Source organism: Neophocaena asiaeorientalis, unplaced genomic scaffold (genome assembly GCF_003031525.2).
Source record: "Neophocaena asiaeorientalis asiaeorientalis breed wild unplaced genomic scaffold, Neophocaena_asiaeorientalis_V1.1 scaffold137, whole genome shotgun sequence".
In the NCBI taxonomy this organism is placed as follows: domain Eukaryota; kingdom Metazoa; phylum Chordata; class Mammalia; order Artiodactyla; family Phocoenidae; genus Neophocaena; species Neophocaena asiaeorientalis.
In genome coordinates this window covers 708,969-728,842 of record NW_020171804.1, presented here as the reverse complement: position 1 = coordinate 728,842, position 19,874 = coordinate 708,969, and the positions used below count along the sequence as shown (strand labels likewise).

Below are 19,874 nucleotides of genomic sequence, written 5' to 3'. Positions count from 1 at the left end.
TCTGAGACAGAGGCCAGAGCACACACCCCGGCTCCTACCCCACTGGAGCAGGAACACGCTAGCAAGCAGAGATAAATTATTCACATTGCGGTAAACTTCTTTTAAGGTCTCTGAGAGTTTCAATAGAAACATCATGTGCAAAATGACAGCTGTCCGGGGTCTGGCTGACAAGACCCCCTCCCGAGGCAGGGTGGCATGCAGGGGGGCGCAGTGCGGCCTTCCGCCCCAGCACCAGGGTGCCTCCTTCACAGTAGAGCCACCTGCGCCCGGGGCCCCACACGGGGAGGGCGGCTGGCAGGGGTCCCGGTGCCATCAGGCCGAGTCCTGGTCCATGCTGCAGCCCAGCGCCTCGATGTCGTTGCTGATGTCCGAGATCATGCGGTCCCACTCGTCCCCCTCTGAGGGTGCGGACTGGTCGTCAGAGCTGCCCGCGGCCCTGTTCCCGTTGGAGGTGGAGGTGGAGGTGGAGCTCATGGCCCGGCGGTACCTGCCGAAGCTATCGGTGATGATCCCGCGGCCGTCCTTCACCCCGATGGTCTCCAGGAAGTTCTCGAAGTGCTGGCTGTCCTTCTCAGGGATGAAGGGCCGCAGACCTGCACACACATGGCACACCTGACCCTGCGGCTCCCGCACAAAAGCCCACAGCCCAGGGGGGCCACCCCACCACCCGCCTGCGTCTAGCCCGGCCCTGCCTCTGCAGCGGGGCAGGCGTGGGCCGGGAGCCACACCCTCGCGTCACTCCCCTCAGTCCTCACAGAAGCCCCACTGCACAGGTTTCCAGATGGAGGAGAGGAGAGGAGAGGAGAGAGCGGAGGGGAGGGGAGGCTGACGCAGGGCTCCGAGCACTGGGCCCCGCCGCCCAGCTGTGCTCCCAGCGCCCGGCTGACCACCCACTTCCTGGACAGAGACCCCCTCCTATGTGAGGACAGTAGGAACAGGGGCTGTGGACCCCAGCGTCGGGTGGCGACTGACTCCAGGGGGCAGTGGGGTCAGCAAGAGCTCGGACTGGATGCAGCAGGTCCGCCTCCAGCCCTTCACCCCCATGAGCAGTGCGCCCTCATCGGACCGTTGGGGGCAGAGCCCAGGACCCAGGAGCCTCCACCAGCCACCGTCAACCAGCCGTGTTCTCCGGGGTCAGCATGGGGAAAGCAGAGGCGCTACCGGCCTCGCACGCCTGGGCAACCGTCCAGGGCCCTGTCCGTGGCAGGCCCTGAGCACCCGCCCGCCGTGCTGACTCCGCGTGCTAAGCTCCGGGCCTCGGCTAAGGCTGCCCTTCACTGGGAATGGCGTCTTCACTCCCCCGCCCAGCAAGCTCCTGCCCCGCCTCCCAAACCCGCACAAGCGCCACCTCCTTGCAGAGCCTCCCCCGGCGCTCGCCAGGCAGCGCGGCGCCCACCTCACCCTCAGTCTGGCTCCCATGGGCCCCCTCCCGCTTCCCCGGGGGAAGGTCCCCACCCGTCACTGGGACAGGCCCCTCCCAGCCGCATCACTCAGGCCTCGCCGGCTGGCCCCATTCCTAACAGCGCCCCCGTCCGCCGCACGCTCACCGAGCAGCAGGAACTTGCGGCTGTCCCCGTAGAGCTGCCGCAGGTTGATGCAGAACTCGTGCACCGAGGCTCCGTCGCGGTACTCGTGCAGCAGCGCCGCGAACTGCTGGATCTCCTGCGATGACAGCTTGGTGCGCAGCTGCCGAGAGAGCCGGGCCCGGGGCGGGGTGGTGACCGGCGCTGCCGCCCCCCTGCCCACACCCCACGTGACCCCAGAGGACCTGCAGCTCCACGGCTCCAGCCGGCAGGGGAGAGGGGAGCCCGCACCGTCCGCCCTAACCTGCAGGCGCGGCTGACCAGGCTGCCCGCAAGCGGGCAGAGGGCGCGTCTGCACACCACTGCCGGGGGGCAGCGACCAGCGCCCTGGAGCCCACAGTGATGCTCAGCCAGCTGACCGAGTTTCTAATGAGAACATCACGTGAGATCGGGGGATAGGGGTAAAAGAATCTGCTGAGCGATGACAAGGCCCATCTGGCCCTTCCAGGGAGTGACCCGGTCCTCCGCTACCGTCCACCACCAGAGACCCAGGGACAGGCCTGTGGTCCAGCCCCGGAGGCCAGAGCAGCCCCCATGCTCAGGCCTTGGCCAACTCACGCCCTCCCCGAAGACTGACCTGGTGGGAAAGGCAGCGAGGCCCAGTTGCAAGCAAGGGGCCCACGCTCACCCCCAGCCCCACCCACAGAGAAGCACGCCTTCATCCTCCCCTCCCCGGCCCTACCCCACCCCCGCAAGGAGATTCTAACCCCAAGGCGCCGCTGGCCCCAGCACAGGCCTGCTAGAGCACGTGGGCTCTCTGGGGCCGGGGTCTCCTGCCAGCGGCGGCGGGCAGCGTACCGTGAGCATGTAGTCCTGCAGCAGCTCGGCGGCCGTGGCGCTCAGCTCGCTCTCACTGACCGTCTTGGCGTGGGGCGCCGTCTGCGTGCAGAAGGACAAGGGCGACGCGCCGCCTGCACGCGCACACTCGGGGAAGGAGCTGCAAGGACGCAAGCCGAGCCGTGGGTGGGCGGCCCCCCAGCCCTGCCCCGTGCCTGCACCCTCGACCCCCCATGGGGGCCCAGTTAGGGCCAGGGTCTGAGAGGAGGAGGGGGCCTGTCATGGAGGGCGGGGCTCGGGCCGGACAGAGAAAGGCACGTGCAGGGAAGGACCCAGCAGGGGCCCTCAGCCTAGCAGGGTCTCAGTGGAGTGATGATGTCACTGGTGTGACCCTGGGGAGCCCACTGACGGGAAGGCTCCTGAAGGGGGCGGGGGCAGGGGGAGGGACACCGACGAGGAGGGTGGAGCCAGGCAGCCATACTGGCACCACCAGAGCGGGGTACTCACAAAGTGCTGGCTTCCGTCTCATAGGACTCCTTCATGTCCACCTTTGTGGAAGAGTCGTCTGTGCAGAAAGTGCAGAACACAGAAGCTTCTGGTTACGTGAGGGAGGGGGCACTGAGTCCAGTGTCCAAGCTCTAAGCAGGAGACGCAGAGCCCTGGTGGTGGGGAACCTGCAGGCCTTCATGGGCAGAGCCGGCCAGGCCCCCGGGGTGCACCCCTCGGGCTGCACCCGTGCCTGCTCCTCCTGGGGGTCTTGTGAGATGCGCCACCTGCTGCAGGGCTGGGCAGGAGGTGGGACAATGCTCCGGTTCTCGGAGGATGTGCCACGTGGCAGGGTTGGAGAGGGCTTCCCAATGGCCGGGGCAAGAGAAGCACCACTGGTAGATGTGGGCACCACGCCCGGCAGCGTCCTAGGGGCTGTGCTACTTTGTCTTCTCTGATCCCAGCAGGTATCACCACTGCTCCAACTTTTAGATGAGGAACTGAATCAGAGAGGTTATGCAACTTGCCCCATGCCACACAGCTGGTGAGGGCAGAAGCCACGATCAGAGCTGGCAGGTCTGAGCCCCAACCTGGACCCAGCCAGGCTCCACACGTGGATGGCTGCTCCCCGAGGACAGACACGGGGCCTCAGGGTGCCTGAGACCCTCAGACCAGCAAAGGACCTGGTACACAGCAGCTACTTGGGCAACACCAAAGAGATGACCTAAGGTCCGTGTGACACAGACGAGGAGGGACGCCGAGGCACCACCACACGCAGCAAGCGAAGCTTTAAGAGAAAAGGGATCAGAAAACGTGGGGGTGGGGAGGGAACAGGGAGAGAAAGAGGACGTTTCTGGCAGTAGGAGGGGAGTGTGCAGTGAGCACAGTAATGGCCCCAAGATGCTCCCGTCCAAACCCCAGGTGCACGTGCCAGGTGACGTGGCGACGGGGCTAGAGGTTGCTGGGTAGCTGACCCTGAGACAGGAAGACGCCCTGGGCTATCTGAGGGGGCTCGACGTGTGCCCTGGGCCCTCTGGTGTGGACGGGGAGGGGCCGAACGGAGCTGCGACAACAGGAGGTCAGAGATGCCACCATGGCTGTGACCGTGGAGGGAGGAAGGCCGCGGGAAGCTGGAAAAGGCAGGAAGCAGCTTCTCCCCGGAGTCTCAGGAGGAAGGCCGCTGGCCCGCACCCTGATTTGAGCCAGTGAGGCCCACGGTAGACTCAAACCTACAGAACCGTGAGAGACCAGTAAGTCTGTGTGGCTGAAGCTGCTCAGTCGTGGTGACCTGTCACAGCAGCAGGAGAGAACTGACCCAGCAAGGAAGGCCCTGAGGCAGAAACCAGCAGAGGACGCGTGTCTGAGAGTGTGTGCGCATGGGGAGTGCGTATGCTGTGAGCGTCTAGCGTGCACGCTCGTGGGCGTGAAGTGTCTGTGAGGATGTGAGCGTGTGTGCTGTGTGGAGTGTGTGCCCACGTGTGACGTGACGCACGTACGTGTGCTGTGTGCGTGATGTATGTGATGGGTGCATGGGCACACGTGGTGTGAGTGCGGGTGTGCCTGGACCCCAGAGGGAGACCTGAGGGCTGGGGGACAAATGACACCCACGCAGAGAGGAGGCCGGCAGGAAGGAAGCCCACGCGGGTAGGCTGAACATCCTGTGTTTACTTCGTGAAAACTCATTTAATGGTGTAATTACGATCTGTGTACTTTTTAGTAAAAAAGCTTATTCAAAAAAAACCACTACTGGAAATCTCAATGCTGAACGTTTAAGTAGAGCTCAATAAACCACCTGCTACCCACTGCGGAAGCCGCGGGCCTCTGGGCCTCAACCTCCCCACCTGCCCGTGAGGACAGGCTGCCGGCCTCACCGGGCTGTCTCTGCAGTGCTGTGGCGGCTCCAGCGTGAACGGCGAGACAAGGAGAAGGTGAGAGAGCCAGCCCTTCCTCAGAAAGCGCCCTCAGCTTCGTCAGCACGCAAAGGGTTCTGCGCTGTTCGTGGAGACACGTGAGCCGCCGGGGGCGCGTGCAGGGCTGGACTCTCCACAGAAAGACCAGAGGCTGCCTGCCACGGAGGCTACCGCTGCGCTGCCTCCAATACCTTTCTCTCTGTTCACCTGACTGACAGAAGCCACGGGTCCTCGGTATACTAAGCATTTGAAAAGTGGATGCTCTTGGTATCTAGAAGACTGAGCTCAAGTGGGCTCCCATGCAAATGACGCAACTTGTGCGTGCTCACAGATTCCGGAAAACGCTCCCCAGGTGCCCACACGGAGGAAGCGGCTCTGAGCGCTGGTCCGGCTACACCGCCTTCGGGCCCCTTGCTCTTCCTGCCACTGCCCCCCATCCCGCCCCGGGCAGGCCTTGTCTTGGAAGGGGCCCCATACCCACTCTCAGCTGCAGCGCTGGGAGCCCCGCCCGGCCCTGGGTTCTAAGTTTGGTAAAGTGACTTTGGCCAGGCGTGGTTCCAGAAAAAGTGTTCCTGGCCCCCAAAGTTACGCAGGAAGCCACCAGGTGGTCTAAAGCAGGGAGCGGGGGGAACACGTGTGCCTTGATTAAACTTGCAGATTAACGCGAACAGTGAAGTCTGGGAACAAAGGGCGTCGGCTCAAACCCCCACCGCACAACAAGGCTGCCCAGGTGTTGTCCTGGGAAGAGCTCGCAGCAGAGTGAGCCCCGGTGGGAAGGGGCGGCGGGGCCCTCCTGCTCACGTACCACTGTGAAGGGACAGGTGGTGGGTGGGTGTCGAGGCCCCGTCAAATATGGCTCTGTCCAGGAAGTCGATGGTGGACTCCGTGTACACGATCTGGAAGACCTGGCCGAGCAGGGAGCACAGCTCTTCTGCGGCGACCTGCCAACGGAGGACAATGCGGAGGCTTCCTGGGCCGCTTCCGGGCGTTCGACACCTCAGATGCAGAACGAACACCTGCACCGAGGGCCTGACGCCTCCCACTGCCCAACCAACGGCGCCGCAAGGACACCAGCCCACACCCAGGAAGCTGGCTGGACCCGCAAGTGCGTCAGCTGCCAGCCCTCCTCCTCCACTGCCCTTCCAGCCAGCACTGTTTCCCCACTCCTGTCCCAGCCACGGGAAAGGGGCAGGGAGGGAACAGCACCTGTGCCAGGTCACACGGACGGCACTCCTGACACCGCACAAGTGTTTCACGCGTGTGCCGTTAACGCAGCGTCCCATGTGGGGCGGCTCTGCCCCTGGGACACAGGACAGTGTCTGCAGGAGCTTCCAGTGGGGACAGGCCAGTGAGGCGGCCCCATGAGGAAGAACTTCCCAGCTGGAAGGTGGGCAGGGCTGGGGAGGAGGGATGCTGATCAGAGGCTACCTAAGGTGGGGCGGCCCTGCTTTGGTCTCACAAATGTGAAAGCTTAACAGAAGGGTATCAAGGGGCTCCCCGAGGCTGGTGGCTCTTGGGTGGCCAAGGTGGGGCCCCAAGCCCCAACTCCCCACTCCCAAGCATCTTCCCCAAGGGCACAGCTTGGGGTACATACCACGGCCCCCGTCAGCATGGGGGAAGGGGGGGGTGAGGCCCACCAAGAGAAGAACAAACGAGTAGACTGGGAGCCAGTGGGACATGGGGTGGGGCCTGGGTCAGGTGGTATGCGGGGCTGGATCAGGATATAGGCGGGGCTGGCTCTGGTGTGGGTGGAGCCTGGACAAGCTGTAGGTGGGGCTGGGTCAGGATATGGGGGGGATGGGCAGGCCATGGGCAGGGCCTGGGTACCAGCTGCCAACCCTGCTCACCTTGCTCTCCACGGCCAGGATCACCAGGCAGCATGCCTCCACAGGCCCCACTCCACTCTCCGACAGGGAGCCTGCAGTGAGGCCTCTGGAACTTTCTGCACACAAACTCTGGCTGGGGGAGATGCCGGGGTCCTGGGCTGGAAAGTCAACACCGTGGCAGGTTAGGGCAGGTGTGGGAGCTCAGCAGCAGGCTCTGGGCAGCCCCTACCTGACTCAGGTGGGAACAGGCCGAGCCAGGCACACCCCCATCGTCACCTTCCCTTCACAAGAGCACCCTCCCATCCTCACTCCCCTGCCACTGCCCACTCAAAGCCATCACCTTACATGACCTTCCAGCATCTTTGCCAAAGACAGTGCGAATATCTTAGGCTGAGATATGAAACTGCTAATATTCAGCTGCTTTTGATCTACACAAAAGAAAGCATTCACAGGGTTCTAGTGACAAGGTTAATACACAATCCTGACAAGAGATGGGGAAACGAGGCACCGGGGGCAGAGCGCCAGGCCCGAGGGTGCGCGAGGGGCAGAAGACAGGTAGGGATCTAGACGTGAGAGCCCCCGCCTGTGTTCTTAACACTACATACCGCCTCCTCACACATAAGGCCTTGTGGGACGCGAGGGGGAATTCCTGAAGTGGGGAGGGGGGCCTGGGGCCCAGGGAAGCTTCTACAGGAACAGGGCTCCAGGCCTGTCTGAGCAGATGCTCACACACACCTGGGAGCAGGAAGTGGAGGTGAAGGCTTGAGCTCCCCTGATGCCGGGGTAGCTCAGCGCAAGCCCACCCAGGAGGGAGACCACCCGAAGCTCAGACACAGCTGAGAGACGGGAACCCAACCAGGAACAGCCATGCTTGGGGTGGATGGGCCTGCAAAGACCAGGGCTCTGAGGTGCAGGGCTCGCCGCACCCTGTGTGGAGGCTGAGCCCCACGAATCCCACGGTTAGACCCCGGACTGCACCGTCCCACAGACCCACGGGCCACAGGTGCTGAGCGCTACCCGAAGTGGAAACTACCCACAAGGTCTCAGGACAGAAAAGACTGCGTGAGCACTCCCTAGCGACTTACCCTGGCCTCGCTGACATGATGTCTGGACATAAAGAGCTAAACGAAATACATTAGTAACGTGGATTCCACTTGTTCTGTTTTACTGTTTTAGAACACTTTTAGTAGCTTTGTGGCTCACACCCATGGCTGCTCTCAAGGAAGCAGGCATACGGCTCCAAAGCCACGCAGAGCAAGCCCACTTCCAGTCCCCCAGCTGCACCCAGCCACAGTCCTACAGGCTGTCCCCACTGGTCCCGGTTCAGATCCACTGTCCACTCGCCTACATCCACAGAAACGTCCTTTAACGAGGTGTCCCCATGCCCTCCGAGCTCTGCCTGCCACACGGAACCTCCTGCAGCCAGACCTGACCCCTACCCCTGACCCCATGTTGTCCCAAATGCCAGCAGAGCCCGGGTTGAAGGAGGCACACAGACAGCCTGCGGGGAGTAGGCGCTGAGCGTTAGCTACCACCGCCGGCACCTGTGCTGAGGACGGCCACATGCATCACTTCACACACAGCACGCCCGATGGCCACAGGAGCCTCTGAGAGACCAGGAGGCCCCCAGTCTGGAGGCTTCCCTTCAGGGCCATCTGCTAGAATGAGGAGGCCGCTCCAGGACACGGAATTCATTCTCTTCCTTTAACTTGAAAGCTCTCAAAGCCCAGGGCCCTGGTTTTCATCTTTTGGGAAGTTTCTCCTATGGAGCTCATCCCCTGTCTTAGAAATAACTCGGTTACCTGTTTTCCTAGCACTCTGCTCTATGGTTAACGCTGAGAAATGTTCTGGACACAAGAAACCCAGGGGCCGGCTCCCCTCCTACCGGCCCAAACGCCGGTAGGCCCGCAGCCAGAGTGCTCTCCTCATCGCTCGGTCCCTAGGGAGGCCCCAGACCTCGGGCCTCCTGCGGGGACAGTCCCCTGGCAGGGCACGGCAGCTACCACGGCGCTGGGCAGCGCTGGTGGAAGCAGCTACACAGCCAGTTCCTCAACCAGCCGGCCACCACCCACCCACCGGGTGACCATCTGCTCCCAGTTAGTCCAGCAGCAGCAGTGGAAGTAAACAGAATCCTCCCGACAGGTTTACTATGGAGATTAAACGAGATCATTCATGTCACGTGCTTTCTACTAGCTTGAGCCACCTTCAATTGTCATTTTTGTAGATTAAAATGCAGCTTCATGTCGTTCAGCCTAAAATAATGCCTGTCATTAAACGGCAGCTGCTCACTGAACGCAACACGGGAAATGAGGGACAAGCAGAGCACAGAGGGGACCTCGCGCCGCAGCGCGGCATGACAGAGCAGGGGTGTGTGTGCGTGTGCACTAGCGAGTATGAGTGAGAGTGTGTGAGTGTGCGGGACCCGTGAGTGCGAGGATGTACACGGGTGTTACAAGCATGTGTGGGGAGTGTGTGTGCGCTGTGTGTGACGCTGCGGAGGGGACGCTAAGCCACAGCCACACAGAGGAGAGGGGCTGTAGGAATCCCGGCAGCCACCTGCACAAGCCGCTCCAGTTACCTGTGCACACGGGCCCGCAGCATCCCCACCGGATTCACGGGCCCTTGCACGGGAACCTCCTTGAAGCTCGAGGAGTCAGTGATGAAAAAGCTCACCAGGGCCCTGGCTTTTAAAAAGCCCTCGGATCCCCGTGAACTAACGACCTCAAGCAGAAATACAACTCTGCACTGCCGGAAGCACAACGTGCGACCCAGGCCGGTCCAGCGGGCCACCCTCACGCCCCACCACCGGCCCTTTGGAAATGAGCAGCTCCGGGGCTCAACCCAGCCGCCGCCAGTGCCTAAAGGAGCCCAGGACGGCGCCCGTGCTGCAGCGACAACCTGAGAACTGCCCGCCGGGAAGGGCACGGCATGTGTGAAACTGTGATTTCTCTCCTCATTTCTCGGGGACTTAGGCCGGGGCTCTGAACCTGCCGGGCAGCCTGTCCGGCAGTGCCAAGTAAGGTGGGGCTGCACCCTCATCACCAGGTGAGAGGAGTGGGCTGGGCGAGGGGAGCTGACGGCTGGTTTAAGGTTCTCTCTGATTCTCCTATACGGACACACTGAGCACGTCTCGCAGACAGCTCCTTGCTGGTCTGGTCTCATCTTTGCTCCCCCCGCTTTGGGAAGACTGCCTGGCCAAAGGCAGGGGCTGAATGTTGACTGGGCTGAGCTGAGGCCAACCCTCACCCTGTGGGGCCACCTGCGCCCAGGGCTCTACCAGACCTGGGCATCAGAGGCCACGTCAGCATCCCGGACGGGGGCCACGCTGAGTGACAGTGGCTGAGCTCAGCACCTGTTTCTCACAGCCTCCTGGGTCACTGCCCTTCTCTGGACAGAGGGCTTCTCTCAGGCACAGTGGGCAGCAGTGGCTGACCCACTGCTGTAGAAACTGTCTCCAGAGCTCCATGAAATCCACAGACTCACTCCTCAGGACAGAGGTGTGGTCGGCATCTGCCAAGGACCCTCCTGACCCCACTCCCCAGGTCCATACCTGTCTTTAGGACCACCAGGTGTGAGGCGTCATCCCGCACGTAGGACACGGCGGCGATGTCATGGATGGGGACCCTGAGGATGGTGTCTTCCCCGTCCCTCCAGGCCAGCTTGACGTTGTAGGCAGACAGGCTGATCACAGCGTCATGCTCCTGGGTCAGGTGTCCGGGGAGCTGGTGGGCTCTCTGGAAGGAACCACACGGCATCAGAAACACAGGGCCCGGCCACGGGCTCCCCTGGGACCCCGCACTGTATGTGGCGCACGCAGCCCACACAGCCAGCGCTGACTCGTGAGCAGGGTGCAGCCGTGTTCGCCCCCAGGGCACTGCTGTGTTCAAACCACGTGGGGGGTCCTTCTGGAACCGCCCTTAGACTCAGACCTGTGGCATGTGGTTTGGATATCTCGAACACGTGAATTGTGAAACAGCCCAGAACCACCAGGAGCAAGTCTGGAGAATAAAGTTCATGTTCAGACTGAGGAACAGTCTTGATAGCCAAGGGCCAAGTGCACCCTTAACATGATGGGACTGGGTCGTCCCTCACGGCCATGAAGGCCCAAGGTCAGTGGGCCAAGAGCTGGTGTCAGAGAACAAGGGTCAGAGCTTGGGGTTAGGAGGTGGAGCAAATTGAGGGTCAGAGGTCAGGGCTGGGAGGTGGGGCAGGCTGAGGCTCAGAAGTCAGGGCTGGGAGGTGGAGCAGGCTGAGGGTTAGGAGGACAGAGTCAGGCAGATGGGGTTACCTTTGCATTGTCTACGTAATGCAGGATTTCAGTCCTACTGGAGGGATTCAGGTATCCTGGGATGGATGTTAACTGACCTAAGTACTGAAAGAAAGTGGAGACAGAAAGTGCCATGAGAAGGGGAAGATGAGCCAACACCACCACGTGCCAGCAGAGCAGTGCGAGAGCCTCGCGCATCCCCACCACCAGGCCCCTTGGCCGCCGTCCCGGCTCGCGGTGGGGGACTCCTCAAGGCGGCGTGCTCCAAGTTTTTAGCAAAACCTCTACCGGCTGAGGAGAACACTCCCACACTTCCCACCAGACTGCATCAATGTTGTCATCAAAGTCCTGTAAAGGACACCTCAAAATTAGTTTGGTGGACTCTGGATCCTAAAAGCACAGACAAGGGACTTCCCTGGCGGGCCAGTGGTTAAGACTCCAGGCTTCCACTGCAGGGGGCCCTGGTTCAATCTCTGATAGGGGAACTAAGATCCCACAAGGCGCATGGTGTGACCAAAAGATAAAAATAAAGATGAAAAATAAATAAAAGGACAGACAAGGATGGCCTGTGTTTCCGGGTCATGGTCGGAAACTGAAAACAATGGTTCCGCACAACCTGCTAAAGGTAAACGTGTTAAGTCACGAAGGGCCAGGCAGCTGAGCGATGAGCATAGAGAAATGAAGTGACGCGAGGCCATGGAGCACCTGGCTAACAAACCTCAGTGAAAAGGGCCCGAGTGCGGCGCAGTCGCAGTGCTGCGTCAGCTGTGCTCACGTCCCACCTCCGCCCATTAACACAGTTTTTAAATGGGATTTAATGGGTTACTGATTTCTCTTACAGCCAACATTTCTCATCCTCTCACTGACTCGAATGTTTAAGGTCGCTGTGAACGGGGTGACAACAGACTTCCTGCCTCCAGTTCGACGTCATCACTCCTGTCCTCACAAGAAAGGAGCTGAACAAACTGAAACATCAACATGTCTTCTCAGATCCATTAGAGAACAAGGTCACAGGGCAAACTGCTGCCCCCAGAACTGGAGAGAGCAACGGGGGACAGAGAATCACAGCCCCCGGGGAGAAGCCACAGGAGCCGGCCTGGGAGGCGCACCGGAAGGCAACTGCCCGAGGGCTGGACATGGGCACGGACAAGCTTGAGACAAAACTCTGGGGGCCAGGCAGGAAGGCCTCTTTACCTCAGCTCCTTTTACCTGAATCACCATACCCAGCTTTCAACAAAAAATTATAAGGCATGGTAATAGGCAAAGAACACTGAACATGCGGGGCAAGCATCGGAACCAGGCTCAGATATGGCAGAGATTCGGGGATTATCAGACCAGGAATTTAACACAACTATGATTAACATGCTAAGGGCTCTAATAAAGTGAACGTGATGCAAGAACTGACCGGCGATGTCCGCAAAGAGATGGAAATTCTAAGGAAAAAAATCAATGGGAAATGTTAAAAACCAAAAACATTACAACAGAAATGAAGAATGCTTTTGATTTGTTCACCAGCAGATGGACACAGCTTGGAGATATGTCAGTAAAAACTCCCCAAACTGAAAAGGAAAGAGAAAAAAGAAAAGAAGGGAAAAAACAAACCAAAAAAAAGGAATAGAATATCCAACAATAGAAAATTACGAAAGGTATAACAAATGTGTAGTGGGACTACCAGGAAAAGAAGGGGAGAAAGAAACACAAGAAATACTTGAAGCAATAATGGCTAAGAACTTCCTCAATGTCAGACACCGAACCACAGACCCAGGAAGCTCAGAGGACATCAAGCAGGATAAACAGCAAAACAAAAAACAAAACCAAAAACTACACCTAGACATATCATATTCAAATTGCAAAAAAATCAAAGACCAAGAGAAAACCTTGAAGTAAGCAACAGGAAAACATCAAATAGCACCTTAGCTACAGAGAAGCCAGGGTGATGACGATATCAAACTTCTCTTCAGAAACCACGCAAGCACGAGAAGGGTGAAACACTCAGTGCTGACAGAAAAACCCACCAACCTACAATGCTACATCTGGTGAAACTGTCCTTCAAAAGTGAAGGAGAAATAAAGTCTTTCTCAGGCAAACAAAAATTGGGAGATTTCATGATTACCAGGCCGGAAATGTTAAGAGAATTTATTCAGAGAGAAGGAAAATGATTTGGTCAGAAGTTGATCTACATCAAGGAAAAAACATGAGAGAAGAAATAAATGAAGGTAAAATAGTACCTTCTACTTTACTTATTGTAATTGATCTAACAGATAACAGCTTGTTCAAAAGAAAACTAGCAAGATGTACTGGGTAATTAACTTGGTTGTAAGGTGCATGCACTACCTGTGAGGCAATGTAGCGTTATTGGAAAACGGATTAAGATTAGTTGTAAATGTAAATTGCAAACCCTAGGGCAACCACTAAAAATATTTATAAAGAAGTATAATTGAGGGCCACAGGGTTCAAGATGGCGGAGTAGAAGGACATGCGCTCACTCCCTCTTGTGACAGCACCAGAATCACAACTAGCTGCTGGACAATCATCGACAGGAAGACACTGGAACTCACCAGAAAAGACACTCCACATCCAAAGACAAAGGAGAAGCTGCAGTGAGACGGCAGGAGGGGCGCAATCACAATAAAATCGAATCCCATAACTGCTGGGTGGGTGAGTCACACACTGGAGAACACTTATACCACAGAAGTCCACCCACTGGAGTGAAGGTTCAGAGCCCCACGTCAGGCTTCCCAACCTGGGGGTCCGGCAACAGGAGGAGGAATTCCCAGAGAATCAGACTTTGAAGGCTAGTGGGATTTGACTGCAGGACTTCGACAGGACTGGGGGAAACAGAGACTCCACTCTTGGAGGGCACACACAAAGCAGTGTGCGCACTGGGACCCAGGGGAAGGAGGAGTGACCCCATAGGAGACTGAACCAGACCTACCTGCCAGTGTTGGAGGGTCTCCTGCAGAGGCGGGGGGCGGCTGTGGCTCACTGCAGGGACAAGGACACTGGCAGCAGAAGTTCTGGGAAGTGCTCCCTGGCATGAGCCCTCTCAGAGTCTGCCCTTAGCCCCACCAAAGAGCCTGTAGGTACCAGTGCTGGGTCACCTCAGGACAAACAACCAACAGGGAGGGAACTCAGACCCGCCTATCAGCAGACAAGTGGATTAAAGTTTTACTGCGCTCAGCCCACCAGAGCAACACCCAACTCTACCCACCACCAGTCCCTCCCATCAGGAAACTTGCACAAGCCTCTTAGATAGCCTCATCCACCACAGGGCAGACAGCAGAAGCAAGAACTACAGTCCTGCAGCCTGTGGAACAAAAACCACATTCACAGAAAGACAGACAAAATAAAAAGGCAGAGGGCTACGTACCAGATGAAGGAACAAGATAAAACCCCATAAAAACAACTAAATGAAGTGGAGATAGGCAACCTTCCAGAAAAAGAATTCAGAATAATGATAGTGAAGATGATCCAGGACCTCAGAAAAAGAATGGAGGCAAAGATCGAGAAGATGCAAGAAATGTTTAACAAGACTAGAAGAATTAAAGAACAAACAAACAGGTATGAAGAACACAATAACTGAAATGAAAAGTACACTAGAAGGAATCAATAGCAGAATAACTGAGGCGGAAGAACAGATAAGTGACCTGGAAGACAGAATGGTGGAATTCACTCTCATGGAACAGAATAAAGAAAAAAGAATGAAAAGAAATGAAGACAGCCTAAGAGACCTCTGGGACAACATTAAACCCACCAACATTCACATTATAGGGTCCCAGGAGAAGAAGAGAGAGAGTAAGGACCCGAGAAAATATTTGAAGAGATTATAGTCGAAAACTTCCCTAACATGGGAAAGGAAATAGCCACCCAAGTCCAGGAAGCACAGAGAGTCCCAGGCAGGATAAACCCAAGGACAAACACGCCGAAATACATAGTAATCAAGTTGACAAAAATTAAAGACAAAGAAAAATTATTAAAAACAACAAGGGAAAAACAACAAATAACGTACAAGGGAACTCCCATAAGTTTAACAGCTGATTTCTCAGCAGAAACTCTACAAGCCAGAAGGGAGTGGTATGATATATTTAAAGTGATGAAAGGGAGAACCTACAACCAATATTACTCTACCCAGCAATGATCTCATTCAGATTCAACAGAAAAATCAAAAGCTTTACAGACAAGCAAAAGCTAAGAGAATTCAGCACCAACAAACCAGCTCTATAACAAATGCTAAAGGAAATTCTCTGAGTGGGAAACACAAGAGAAGAAAAGGACCTAGAAAAATAAACCCATAACAACTAAAAAAATGGTAATAGGAACATACATATCAATAATTACCTTAAATGTGAATGGATTAAATGCTCCAACCAAAAGACACAGGCTCGCTGAATGGTTACAAACACAAAACCCATATATATGCTGTCTACCAGAGACCCACTTCAGACCTAGGGATACAGACTGAAAGTGAGGGGATGGAAAAAGATATTCCATGCAAATGGAAATTTTAAAAAGCTGGAGTAGCAATGCTCATATCAGATAAAATAGACTTTAAAATAAAGAATGTTACAATAGACAAGGAAGGGGCTTCCCTGGTGGCGCAGTGGTTGGGAGTCCACCTGCCGATGCAGGAGACGTGGGTTCGTGCCCCGGTCCGGGAGAATCCCGCACGCCGCGGAGCGGCTGGGCCCGTGGGCCACGGCCACTGGACCTGCGCATCTGGAGCCTGCGCGTCCAGAGCCTGTGTTCCGCAACAGGAGAGGCCACAACAGTGAGAGGCCTGCGTACTGCAAAAAAAAAAAAAAGAGACAAGGACGGACACTATATAATGATCAAGGGATCAATCCAAGAAGAAGATATAACAATTATAAATATATATGCACCCAACACAGGAGCACCTCAATACATAAGTCAAATGCTAACAGCTATAAAAGAGGAAATCGACAGTAACACAATAATAGTGGAGGAACTTAACACCTCACTTATGCCAATGGAAAGATCATCCACACAGAAAATTAATAAGGAAACTCAAGCTTTAAATGACACAGTAGATCAGATAGATTTAATTGATATTTATAGGACATTCCATCCAAAAACAGCAGATTACACTTTGTTCTCAAGTGCACACGGAACATTCTCCAGGACAGATCACATCTTGGGTCACAAATCAAGCCTCAGTAAGTTTAGGAAAACTGAAATCATATCAAGCATCTTTTCCGACCACAATGCTATGAGATTAGAAATCAATTACAGGGGAAAAAATATAAAGAACACAAACACATGGAGACTAAACAATACAGTATTAAATAACCAAGACATCACTGAAGAAATCAAAGAGGAAACCAAAAAATACCTAGAGACAAATTACAATGAAAACATGACGATCCAAAACCTATGGGATGCAGCAAAAGCGGTTCTAAGAGGGAAGTTTATAGCAATACAAGCCTCCCTCAGGAAACAAGAAAAATCTCAAACAATCTAAACTTACACCTAAAGGAACTAGAGAAAGAAGAACAAACAAAACCCAAAGTTATTAGAAGGAAAGAAGTCATAAAGATCAGAGCAGAAATAATGAAATAGAAACAAAGAAAACAACAGCAAAGATCAATAAAACTAAAAGCTGGTTCTTTGAGAAGATAAAATAAGATAAACAAAAGAAAATAAACAAAAAAAAACAAGATAAACAAAAAATAAACCTTTAGCCAGACTCATCAAGAAAAAGAGGGAAGGACTCAAATCAATAAAATTAGCAATGAAAACAGAAAAGTTACCATGGACACTGCAGAAATACAAAGGATCTTAAGAGACTACTACAAGCAGCTCTACACCAATAAAATGGACAGCCTGGAAGAAATGGACAAATTCTTAGAAAGGTATAACCTTCCAAGACTGAACCAGAAGAAACACAAAGTATGAACAGACCAATCACAAGTTACAGAGTTGGAACTGTGATTAAAAATCTTCCAACAAACAGAAGTTCTGGACCAGATGGCTTCAGAGGTGAATTCTATCAAACATTTAGAGAAGAGCTAACACCCATCCTTCTCAAACTCTTCCAAAAAATTACAGAAGAAGGAATACTCCCAAACTCATTCTACAAGGCCACCATCACCCTGATACCAAAACCTGACAAAGATACTACAAAAAAAGAAAATTACAGACCAATATCACTGATGAATATAGATGCAAAAATTCTCAAAAAAATACTAGTAAACACAATCCAACAACACATTAAAAGCCTCATACACCATGATCTACTGAGATTTATCCCAGAGATGCAAGGATTCTTCAATATATGCAAATCAATCAATGTGATACACCATATTAACAAATTGAAGAATAAAAACCATATGATCATCTCAATAGATGCAGAAAAGCTTTTGACAAAATTCAACACCCATTCATGATAAAAACTCTCCAGAAAGTGGGCACAGAGGGAACCTACCTCAACATAATAATTTCTCTAAGATCAGGAACAAGACAAGGATGTCCACTTTTCCCACTTTTAATCAAACATGGTTTGGAAGTCCTAGCCACGGCAATCAGAGAAAAAAAAGAAATAAAAGGAAGGAATACTAATTGGAAAAGAAGAAGGAAAACTGTCACTGTTTGCAAATGCCATGATATTATACATAGATAATCCCAAAGATGCCATCAGAAAACTACTAGAGCTAATCAATGAATCTGGTAAAGCTGCAGGATACAAAATTAATGCACAGAAATCTCTTGCATTCCTATACACTAACAACAGAAGATCAGAAGGAGAAATTAAGGAAAGAATCCCATTCACCACTGCAACAAAAAGAATAAAATACCTAGGAATAAACCTACCTAAAGAGGTAAGAGACCTGTACTCGGAAAACTGTAAGACACTGATGAAAGAAATCAAAGATGACACAAACAGATGGGAAGATATACCATGTTCGTGGATTGGAAGAATCAACATTGTGAAAATGACCATACTACCCAAAGCAATCTACAGATTCAATGCAATCCCTAGCAAATTACCAACAGCAATTTTTACAGAACTAGAACAAAAAATCTTAAAATTTGTATGGAGACACAGAAGACCCCGAATAGCCAAAGCAGTCTCAAGGGAAAAAAATGGAGCTGGAAGAATCAGACTCCCTGACTTCAGACTATACTACAAAGCTACAGACATCAAGACAATATGGTACTGGCACAAAAACAGAAATATAGAACAATGGAACGGGATAGAAAGCCCAGAGATAAACCCACGCACCTATGGTCAACTAATCTATGACAAAGGAGGCAAGGATATACAATGGAGAAAAGACAGTATCTTCAATAAGTGGTGTGGGGAAAACTGGACAGCTACATGTAAAAGAATAAAATCAGAACACTCCCTAACACCATACACAAAAATAAACTCAAAATGGATTACAGACCTAAATGTAAGACTGGGCACTATAAAACTCTTAGAGGAAAACATAGGAAGAACACTCTGTGACATAAATCACAGCAAGATCTTTTTTGACCCACCTCCTGGAGTAATGGAAATAAAAACAAAAATAAACAAATGGGACCTAATGGACCTTAAAAGCTTTTGCACAGCCAAGGAAACTGTAAACAAGACAAAAAGACAATCTTCAGAATGGGAGAAAATATTTACAAACAACTCAACTGACAAAGGATTAATCTCCAAAATATATAAACAGCTCATGCAACTCAATATTAAAAAAACAAACAACCCAATCAAAAAGTGGGCAGGGGCTTCCCTGGTGGCGCAGTGGTTGAGAGTCCGCCTGCCGATGGGTATACACACACATATACACAAAGGAATATTACTCAGCCATAAAAAGGAACGAAATTGGGTCATCTGCAGAGACGTGGATGGACCTAGAGACTGTCATACAGAGTGAAATAAGTCAGAAAGAGAAAAACAAATATCGTACATTAATGCATATACGCATATGTGGAATCTAGAAAAATGGTACAGATGAACGAGTTTGCAAGGCAGAAATAGACACAGGTGTAGAGAACAAACATATGGACACCAAGCGGGGAAAGTGGGGGCATGGATGGTGGTGGTGGTGGTGGTGGTGGGATGAACTGGAAGATTGGGATTGACATATATGCACTAATATGTATAAAACAGAGAACTAATAAAACCTGCCATATAATAAATAAATAAATAAAAGAGAAGCCACCATAATGAGACGCCCACGCACCACAACAAAGAGTATCCCCTGCTTGCCCCAACTAAAGAAAAGCCCGGGGCTTCCCTGGTGGCGCAGTGGTTGAGAGTCCGCCTGCCGATGCCGGGGATGCGGGTTCGTGCCCCGGTCCAGGAAGATCCCACGTGCCGCGGAGCGGCTGGGCCCGTGAGCCATGGCCGCTGAGCCTGCGCATCCGGAGCCTGTGCTCCGCAACAGGAGAGGCCACAACTGTGAGAGGCCCGTGTACCCGAAAAAAAGAAAAGAACAGAAAAGCCCGTATGCAGCAACGAAGACCCAAAGGAGCCAAAAATAAAATAATAAAAAACAAAATAACAAGTATCATTAATATGTTAAGAAAGGAGAAACAATGGAATTATAAAAATGCTCAAATAAAACCAGATAAAGCAGAAATAGAGTAGAAGACAAAACAAAGAACAAGAGCAACAAATAGGAAACAATTACAAATACGGTAAATATTAATCCAACTATGTCAATGATCACTTTAAATGTGAATCGTCTGAATATACCAATTAAAAGACAAAAACTGTCAGACTGGATAAAAAATTCAAGACACAAGTATATGCTGTCTACAAGAAACCAACTTTAAAGATAGAACTACGGTGAGAAACAGATGAATCCACTATTACAGCTGAAGACTTCAACACCCCCCTCTCAGAAATGGACAGAAAATGACAGATCCAGCAGGCAGAAAATGATTAAGGAGAAAGGTGAACTCAACATCTTCCACCAACTGCATATAACTATCAACAGGCTACTTCATCCAACAACAGCATTCAACAGAATACACATTCTTCTTAAGCTCACATGAACATTCACCACGACAGAGC

The 19,874-nt window shown here is 53.0% G+C and overlaps 1 protein-coding gene across 4 annotated transcripts in view; it reads right to left on the bottom strand.

The window, feature by feature from the left end:
• Window positions 1–72: 72 nt before the first annotated feature.
• Window positions 73–19,874, bottom strand: part of CCM2 (CCM2 scaffold protein) — a 57,144-nt gene continuing 37,342 nt past the window's right edge. For all 4 annotated transcript variants that reach the window (XM_024744333.1, XM_024744166.1, XM_024744247.1 and 1 more), the window contains 8 exons: window positions 10,871–10,954; window positions 10,133–10,316; window positions 6,604–6,740; window positions 5,562–5,697; window positions 2,868–2,925; window positions 2,382–2,520; window positions 1,548–1,686; window positions 73–593 (listed from right to left, as the gene is read on the bottom strand). In XM_024744333.1, the coding sequence (XP_024600101.1) occupies window positions 313–593; window positions 1,548–1,686; window positions 2,382–2,520; window positions 2,868–2,925; window positions 5,562–5,697; window positions 6,604–6,740; window positions 10,133–10,316; window positions 10,871–10,954 (1,158 nt within the window). In that variant the 3' untranslated portion in view covers window positions 73–312. The remainder of the gene's footprint in view (window positions 594–1,547; window positions 1,687–2,381; window positions 2,521–2,867; window positions 2,926–5,561; window positions 5,698–6,603; window positions 6,741–10,132; window positions 10,317–10,870; window positions 10,955–19,874) is intronic.